This window comes from Cupressus sempervirens, chromosome 8 (genome assembly GCF_028749045.1).
Source record: "Cupressus sempervirens isolate cs-2001-9-10 chromosome 8, ASM2874904v1, whole genome shotgun sequence".
NCBI classification, from domain to species: domain Eukaryota; kingdom Viridiplantae; phylum Streptophyta; class Pinopsida; order Cupressales; family Cupressaceae; genus Cupressus; species Cupressus sempervirens.
Window position 1 is genome coordinate 710,524,090 of NC_143125.1, and position 9,641 is coordinate 710,533,730.

Sequence of the window (9,641 nt, forward strand, 5' to 3'; positions counted from 1 at the left end):
ACAATAAACAAATTGAAATAGACAGAAGAATGGAGATAGACCAAGCCAATATTGGAAATGAAGAAATGATAAATATGCAAAGGATAAAGAGGATGATGGTACTCCTGTGGTTCAATGCATAACCAAGGAAGCATCCAAATTAGAACCAATCTCTATAGTCTAATAGGTTCAATCAATAAAAACTTTTGGATATAATGAAGATGCAAAACAAAGTCGCAAATAAAACCCATTTTATTATCAAAGTCAAGAGCACTTTTTTGGTTCACTAAATCTTAGACGGTTACGTCTTTACAGAATCCATTCGAGAAATTGGGCAATATAAACAATGTCTGAATTGCAATAATCGATGACCAAAGTAAAAGTTACCTTGAATCCTTGCCCTGAAATTATACAAACAAAAATTACCTTGAACCCTTAGAATGAAAATGAAGAATACCTTCAACCCTTACATTGAAATTAAGCAAGCAAACAAAAGAGGAGAAGACCTTACCTTGAAATCAAGTTCCAAATAGAAGAGGACACGGATAATCAAAATGAATCCATCAACCTTACCTTGATGGTGCTAAAAATCACTTAATTGGTCACACCTAAAGCCTCCTGCCTGCACTTTGCCACATGATATGACATGAAGTTTTGCTTTTGTTTTTTTTTTTTATATCCCTGACAACATTGAAAGTTTGATGCCAAACTTATCTGTCGTTGAACGTTAAATGTTATTGGGATCAAATTAAAAAAAAATAAAAAAATTTGACAAGCCAAATTAGCTTGCCTTAAAAAACTTACCCCAAATGTACTAGTGTGAACTTCCAAAAGATATTTTACAATCAACATTATCTTCGGAATGTAATTTCTTGCACTCAATTTTGAAACTCTTTATCTACATAATATGATTCAACACCACCATATAAAAGTACAAATAACAATCAATTAATAGTATTGATTGCTTTTTTTTTGGTGGGAGAGCTGATCCCTTTTTCCCTCATTGAGTAAAGATTCCTTTAAATCTAATCCGACCCAAATGATTTGACAACCTGTATGATTCAATGCATAGATAATAATAATGCAGATCGAAATCAATGAAAAAACTTTCTGTGGGCAAACTTACCCTTTACTCCCTTTATGTAAACACATTTTTTATGTTCCATTTGGTTCTTCACTTGGAATAGGGAATATAAATACATATTCCCATTTTGCCTCTAAAATGAACTTATACCCATTCAAAAAAATAGGTGTTATTTGAAAAGCCATTCCTATTCCCAATAATACATCCCTATTCTCCATTCCTATGTCCCAACCAAACAAACCCATCTAAAAAATTATGCATACAATAATAACACATCATTATAGGTTACATTCGTCAATGAATAAATCAAACAATACAGAGAACTGCCCCATCAATTAATAAACCACACAGTATTATCTCAGACATTAATGAAACAATAGAGAAAACTGCCCCATCAATTAATGAATCACTGTGACCATCACTACACTGTTATCTAAGACAAAAACTGATTCTGTCTAATTGCTTTCTGCTATCAACTTGGCTTTATCATTGTACTAATTTATTCGATAGATTACAGTGCATGTCTTGTGTCCCACCATTCTTCGACTTGTGGTAAGAATCACAGAATTCCTATTGCAAATTGATGGATAACTATGAACTACGCTTAAGAACAAAGGAGGCTGATTCCCCGAAGGCTTTCTAAGATGCAGAAACATAGACGTAAAAAAAAAGTTGTTTCTGTCTAATTATTTTCTACTGGTCTTTATCATTGTACAACTTACTCGATAGGTCATAGTGTCTAGTGTCCCACCATCCTTGGACTTGTAAGAATCATAGAATCTTTAATGGAAATTGATCGATAACTATGAACTAGGCTCAAGAACAAGGGGAATTGAGTCCTCAAAGTTATATTCAAGTAACTGAAAGATCTAGACGTTTTGTGCAACTGTTTGAGAGACTGGAACCTACTAGGTATATCCTCTTACCTTACAGAACTAAGTTTTTATAAAATCCAGTTGCAGCGTATTGTAGCGACTAAAAATCTCAGACAATGGCGTCCATAAAATTGGTACTGTTTATCATGGTCTGTGCAGCGGTTGCTGCCCAAGCCAGGGGATGTTTTGCCAGCTGTCCAAAACGTAAGTACAAAAGCTGCTATGGACTTCAAAAACCCTGTCCGTCGGGCTGTCCCGAGAGATGCTACGTCAATTGCAGGCGCTGCAAGGCGAGATGCTACAAGGACTACTCTGGTAAGTCGCAAAATCGATAATGTTTACAATAGATCAATTAGACAGATTGTTTCCTTGAAAAGGTGTTTCTTCTCCTTTGAGATTTGTGGCAAACAAGGTTTAACCCCTTCCTATATTCTATAAGTCTAAATATTGTATCAGGGTTCCTTTCTTGTATCGATCTGTGATGTAGTGTTGTGTACTGTGCAGCATCTAATTTGTCCGCGGCGTGTGAGAAGCCTGGTGCGGTGTGCCACGACCCGCGGTTCGTAGGCGGTGATGGGAGTGTCTTCTATTTCCACGGCAAAATGGACCGCGACTACTGCCTTGTCTCCGACCCGGATCTGCACATCAACGCTCACTTCATGGGCAAGAGCGCAACCCAAGAGCAAGATCAGCTTATTGGGATATTTAGTAATTTTTCAGTTTGTCTGCTCCATTTTCGAGTTAAATTTATTGATGCATGTTTTACATTCTAGAATCTTATTTGTAAATTGTTGAATACGTTTAGTTGATTAGTATTCTCATGTCAACGTTATCTGTTGAATCAATACACAACTTATCGCTAGTACAATTTTATACTTGTTTCAGAGCAGGAGCACGACTTGACATGGGTGAAGTCGATCGGCATGCGCTTGGGATCCCACGGGATCTTCGTGGGGGCCAAGAAAGTCGGTCGGTGGAAGATGGCGTGGAGCAGCTGAGTCTCGTTGTGGATGGACGAAGCGCCCTCCTCCCTCCCCGCAAAGGCGCACTTTGGGAGGACCGACTGAGCCCGGTCAAGTTCAAGATCACGCGTGTCCTCAATGTCAATGCTGTAAAACTGCTAGTGGCTGACCTGCTCAGTCTAACGGCCTGGGTTGTTCCCGTTACGGCGGAGGAGTCAAGGGTTCATGGCTTCGACATCACTGAAGAGGAGTGCTTTGCGCACTTGCAGCTCAGTTTTAACTTCTCGAAGCTCAGCCCTCATGTGACCGGGGTTCTGGGGCAGACGTACTCAGCTGGCTTTGAGAGCCCCGTTGAGGTGGGCGCTGTTTTGGAAGGGGCTGATGACAAGTTTGCAGTGTCTCGTCTCTTTGCTACGGACTGTGATGTTGCCATCTTTGTCAAACAAAAGTAATCTTCGATGCCCATATCATAATGCGCCTACGTAATGTAAGAAAGTGGAAGGGGCTTAGATTTCTACAACGAACGTATAATAATCTTGTGTGCGTACTGCGTACTAAAACTAAGACATGGAACAGGCGAGATTAAAGTTTTTATGTGGATTATAATACGGGGCTGTTAAAAAGTTTGTTCGTTGATTTCCATCTGCATTATTATTATCTATGCATCGAATCATATGACTTGTCAAATCATTCCGGTCAGATTAGATTGAAAGGAATCTTTACTCAGTGACCTTAAAAAAAGAAGATAAAAAACTGTTAATTGATTGTTACTTGGACTTTTATATGGTGGTGTTCAATCATATTATGTGGATAAAGTGTTTCAAAATTGTTTCAAAATTAAGTGCAAGAGATTACGTTTGAGGATAAGGTTGATTGTAAAATATCTTTTGGAAGTTCAAAATTAATGTATGAATTATGGATGTAATATTTATTAATACAAGCATGAAAATTAAAATCATATAAGGTGAACAATAGAATCAAGAAATTGAATAGATGTTATTACATTGAAGCCAACCTTTATTTAGTGAGGCTAAAAATATCCAAAATTCATTCCTTTCTTTTTATATGTATTATCATGTAGAGTTTTCAAATCACATCAGTTGGATTTTAATTATAGTGACATCAACTCAATGAGGGATAAATTGGTAAAGTTGTTCATAAAAAGTTTGTTCATTGATTATTATGTATAGTGCTGTTAAATCATAATGTTTGGATAAGAGTTTGGGAATTGCATGTGAGGGATTAAATTTAAAACATGTTTTAAAAATATTTTTAATAACTATTGGTCAATAGATTGGCTCCTTGGTTAATCCCTTTTTTATAATCTTAATATGTTCAATGGGATATGGTTTTAACCAACGAGTAGAGAAAGAATCTAATGAATACCTATCAATATGAGGTATTCACAAACAACACACAAGACTTAAATTTTTCACAAAAGCAAGACAAATTTTATATACAGTTATCGTCACACAAAGATGAGAGTCACATGTACACACACATTATGAAAATAGAGATCTATCATCAAGATGAAATAAAAAGAGGCAAATGCAATAATGTCACAAAGAACATCTTCAAATTAGTAACCCCTTGATAAACTATATTCATGATCCATGTACTCCATTCTTTCTTTTCCTCCCCATTTAAAACATAAAATTAAATCTAAACGACCAAAATCAAAATAGCTCTAGTTTAGGTCACACTCACTTGTCAAAGAAAGGGGGGGAATTAGAACAAAAAAATGTTGATCCTTTGTGTAGGGATTCAAATTAGAATAGATATTCCTTTTGCATATCCTTGGGTCACTTACAAAGAAACTATCCAAAAAAATCTTTTAAAATATAATATACAAGAAATTATTTTAGAATTACCAAAATAATGTCAAACTGAAACGAAAATTAGTTTCTTGAACCCATATGTCATGGGTCCTCTGTTCTTTTATCTTTTTTTGCAAGTATCTCTCGAGTCACTTGAATTTCCTTGTTCACTTTTAGGGCTATGACCACTTTTGAGATACCATTGAGCTTAGGATGTTTACATTTTCATTTCCTATTTCCTAGAAAGTTATTTGTTTCCTTATATCCTTTTCCTTAGCATTAAAATATAAGTAATGGTTCTTGTACTACATGAATGTTGTATCTATTTTGGTTATCTTCCTCTACTTTTCCTTTTTATACACATATGGATTGATAATATTATTGATACTTTGTTCATAATTTGTCTTCTTCATCAATAGTAAGCATTTGAGAATCTTATTTTCTCTGAAGTTTAGAGTCAGAGTCTTTGAAGTATGTTTTTAGAAATGTGATCAATATTTTATATATCTTCTTCCAAAATCCTTTTCAAATTCTTCAAACTTTTGGAAATACACTCAAACATATAGCCCATATTAAACATCCACTTATGAAGAGGTTATTTGAGCGATTGTATCAAATCCAAGTTTAGCATAGTTTCAAAATTAATGTTCATTACCTCTTTTTAATATTTTATTTTTAATTATTGTTACTTTCTTCTATCCGTTGTACTCTAACATCAGATGTCACAGTGTTTCAGGCCACGAAAAATGCATGATTAAATTTTTTTAACTTGGTGATAAAAGGTAAACAATATATACCTTTAAATCCTTGATTCACTCCCTAGTCACATTATTAGGGTAATTTCATTTTTGTAGGCATTATAATAATATCATATTTTAATCCACAATAAAATCCAATTCGGTATCAAATGTTCCTTCTATTTGGGAAGATAAGAGAGCCAACATTTTCCTTATATTATCTGAAAGTAGTCCAACCATAATTCAATTGTTCCTTATCCTTTTTAAAAATCTTTTTTAATCTCCTGTATATCTTATTATTAGAAAAAATTGAATTCCTCATATCTTGATCATGTTTTTGGTAAGCAATGTCAATTCTTGTTTAACCTTTGTTATTGTAACTACACAAGGATCTTTCTGAAGTCTTCATTGGGTTACCTCTAGGAATACATGCCTTATTTGTTCATCCTCCAAAAAATGTGAAGTAGGATTTAACTCTTTGGTGTTTTTGGTTTGGTGATGTTTGTAGGAGTTGACATATTGCACTTCTTTGGGTTCTTTTTTTTGTTTTTTTTTTTCTTGATTTTCTATTTGTTTTCTTTTCTAATTTTTCTTGCAATCATGATGGACCGGAGTGACACTTTTTAAAGAGTCATTTAAAAAAAATCTCATCATAGGGGGATTTGAAGTTAGAGTTACCTTGATAAAAGGAAATTTAAATATCTCATTATAGATTGAGTTTGGAACTTGAGTCTTTTTCTAACTCCATCCCTTCATCACCATTTTCCTAAAGTAATTTAGTTTCCTCTTGTACCACCTTAAAATAGAAGAAGTTTAATTTAAGATATTTTAACTCTCCTTAAAGTGGTCTGGTATATTAGGACCTCCTTATATGAAGGCCCTTTCTTCTTGCAACCTTTCTTAAAACTCTACAGTGACACCAATTTCTATTCTTGGCCTCCTAATTATTTCTCCGATCACATAAAGAATTACTGTAATGCATTTCTAAGTTATTTTGATATATATATCATAACCTTTTCCTAATATTACAAAATTTCTTGGGTTTAGAGCTAATTTCTAGGCCGTGTCACTTCCAAGTTAGGAATGAGGCCATCCCTTACCAAAGGTTATTTTATAAAAAATATTTGGTGATGAATTTTAAATATTTCTTTTTCTATCTTCTTGAGTTGACCCTTCTCAAGGCTTTTCTCTAAAATCACTATAAAAGGAGGATTTCACTATTCATTTTGGCATCCATGATTCTATATACACAATATACCACATTCACACAAGCTATCCATAGTCATCCTCTTAAGGTGCATTCAGGGCATTTCAAGAAAGTGCTAGGTAATCCTCTTCTTCATTCTAAAATTTGAAAGTGGGAACATACATCATCTCAACGATTTGAACAATAGAAGCTAGATTATGAACCATATTGATGTGAATTTCTTCATTTCTTTGATTTGATTGTAAAGTTTTATATCATTGTATTAGATAATGCATTTGCTAAGGCAGGGATGGTTTTATAGCCCAATATTTTCTATTCTTAATTTAGTGATAAAATAGAAACATTTAACAAAACATCTAGAAATGAAGAACCCAAAAAAATGGTTATACAAGGATGAAATATTAATTTGAAGAATTCCCTATTTGATGACATGAAGAGAATATTATTTATCCACTCCTGCATTCCCTTTGGGGGGTGTATTTTCATTTAAGATTATTGATGAATTAGATATATTTAATTTATTTAAATAATTTAATTAATAAAATAGACATCTAAGAAATTTTAGCAATATTTGCATAATTTTTATTTTAATTGTAAAATATCAATTATTTCACATTCTATTGATTTGTATTGGGGATGGTGAGTACAAAGCATTTCTTTATTTAACTATTAATCATGTCATAAAGGATTTGGTTCATTGAATCAAATGTCAACTAAATTAAAGGCTTGAATGAAAAGAACATTGTTATATGTCATAAGTTAGGCCTCATTATATAATTTAGAAGTTCATAGAAGAGGATAGAGGAGTTCATTTCATAGGGTTAGGTTACTAAATTTTTTTTGGGATGGAAAAAGATGAAAATTTCTGTATAAAAGCTTACAGCCTAAAAATGTTTCAATTGTTTCTTAATAATACATTGGCTTGATGTTTTAGAGTGTAGTTTTTGTACCTGGAAGGTTTTTAAGTGTTACATATATTTATGTTTTTCTCTTGTGTATTACTTTTATAATTGCATGTTTCTAGAGTATCAAATCATATGATGTTATGGTACTAAAATTTCTTAAATCTGTCATTTGAAATCACTTTCCTCTAAGATTTTAACTATGAGAAAAAACTATCTTTTTTTTTTCTAGTGTGACTTAGTAGTATGTGTCTATACTAGTTTCTTGGAAGCTATTAAATAAATAATTAGGTACCAGATATGTATACTAATCTCTTATAGTTTTCTAATATTCTCTTCTTTCCCATCAAAATGGAGGATGAAGAAAAGAAATATTATAATGGATAAGAAGCTAGGGAGTACCAAGAGAGGAATTTCATAGAACTAAAAAATTTGAGCATTGGGATTTGTGAGTTGATAATATTCTAGCCAACAAAAGTACCTCAAATCTAAACAAAAAAGTGAATGGATTAAGAAGGTTGAGAATGATATGGAAAGTCTATTGGAGTTTTATATTAATAAGATTACTTTGTAGACTTAGATCAAATAAAATAAATTAGTTTAATAATTATGTATAGGGAAGTAATTTTATATATAATTTTCATATGGAAATGCAAGGCTTTATAATCCTTGTGAATGTAATCAAAATTTCATCCAATTAAATCTTATTGTATTTTTCGTAGACTTATACTATTGTAATCATGTGTACCTAACTAGTATTTAATCTATTCACATTCAACCACTTAGATGTTAGTACTACATAGAGTCTAAGGTGTTGACTCTTTAAATTAATTTTAGAGGGTATTAAATAATTGATTTATAAATTATATATGATGACACAAAAAATAATAAATTACTAATTGATGTTTTTTTTTAAACATAAACAATAATAAATAGTAGAATTATCTTTGGCTTATCTTAGCTATAGTCACACTTTATGCCCTTTTTAAAAACAATGTCAACTATCCTAGTAATATTAGCAATTTCATTGGAGTGGATGAACAGAGGGGATCAAAAAGGGTTCCAAAAGAGGCCAAATGATTATTAATGTCTCAAAAAAATTGCCTATAGCTAGGATCAAATGTAGTATAGATTGTGGAGATGACCAAGTAGGCCATGGGAAAAAAAGTAGAAGTAGAAAGGGGAGGACTTGAGAGACATCTACCCACTAAAAGAAATAAGAATGATTCCTCTCTAAATCAAAAAGACCTAACAAAAAACTACAGAAGTATTTGTAGAGGTTTTAGGATGGTGGGAGATAAGGTTTGGAGTTTGAAAGACCCATATATCCAAAACCAAGTTCTTAAGGAGCAACTTGCAATGAAAAATGATAGAATAATCAAGGTAAGAGTGGAATGTGAAGGTTGGAAACTGATCAAGGCTATTTTTTTTTAAAAGAGAGGCTTTTACAATAAGTGTGAAGGTAGGTGGGTGGCCTTTATTAGGTTAAGAAAATTGCATAATGAACTTGGGGTCTTTGGTACTCTATAAAATCTCTATTGAATGGGTAGTATCTTGTGGTTATGGGTAGTGCAAGGGATAAACAGTGACTCTTTAATAATTGATCATTTAGGAAGGGAATGTTTCTCTATATGAGATTGGGTACCAAAGTGTTACATCTATCTATGTTTTTCACTTATTTATTATTCTTATAATTGCATGTTTCTAGAGTATTAAATCATATGATGTTATGGTACTAAAATTTCTTAAATCTATCATTTGTAGTCACTTTCCTCTAAGATTTAAATTATGAGAAAAAAAACTATCCCTTTTTTATTTTATGTGACTTTGTAGTTTGTGTCTATGTTAGTTTCTTGGAAGCTATTGAATAAATCATTAGGTACCGGATATGTATACTAATCTCTTATAGTTTTCTAATATTCTCTTGTTTTCCATCAAAATGGAGGATGAAGAAGAGAAATATTGCAATGCATAAGAAGCTAGGGAGTACCAAGAGAGGAATTTCATAGAAGTAAAAGAATTGAGCATTGGGATTTGAGAGTTGATAATATTCTAGCCAACAAAAGTACCTCAAATCT

General features: G+C 32.6%; 1 protein-coding gene across 3 annotated transcripts; it reads left to right on the plus strand.

The window, feature by feature from the left end:
- Positions 1–1,709: 1,709 nt before the first annotated feature.
- Positions 1,710–3,682, plus strand: LOC149544402 (uncharacterized). Of its 3 annotated transcripts, none has more exons than XM_089798839.1 (4): positions 1,710–1,975; positions 2,098–2,253; positions 2,443–2,646; positions 2,824–3,682. In XM_089798839.1, exon 4 carries the CDS (start codon positions 2,843–2,845, stop codon positions 3,350–3,352), a length of 510 nt encoding a protein of 169 aa, XP_089654965.1. In that variant the 5' UTR covers positions 1,710–1,975; positions 2,098–2,253; positions 2,443–2,646; positions 2,824–2,842; the 3' UTR covers positions 3,353–3,682. The 3 variants fall into 3 exon arrangements, with proteins under 3 accessions (XP_089654965.1, XP_089654963.1, XP_089654964.1); XM_089798837.1 differs by having other exon boundaries at positions 1,808–1,975; positions 2,443–2,657; XM_089798838.1 differs by having other exon boundaries at positions 1,815–2,253.
- The last annotated feature ends 5,959 nt before the right edge of the window (positions 3,683–9,641 follow it).

What these genes read in the sequence shown, in the direction of transcription:
- LOC149544402 (XM_089798837.1), top strand. Translation starts at nt 2,512, where the DNA reads ATGGGAGTGTCTTCTATTTCCACGGCAAAATGGACCGCGACTACTGCC. An exon ending in GGATATTTAGTAATTTTTCA is followed by an intron (nt 2,658 to 2,823) that starts GTTTGTCTGCTC and finishes TACTTGTTTCAG; the next exon opens with AGCAGGAGCACGACTTGACA.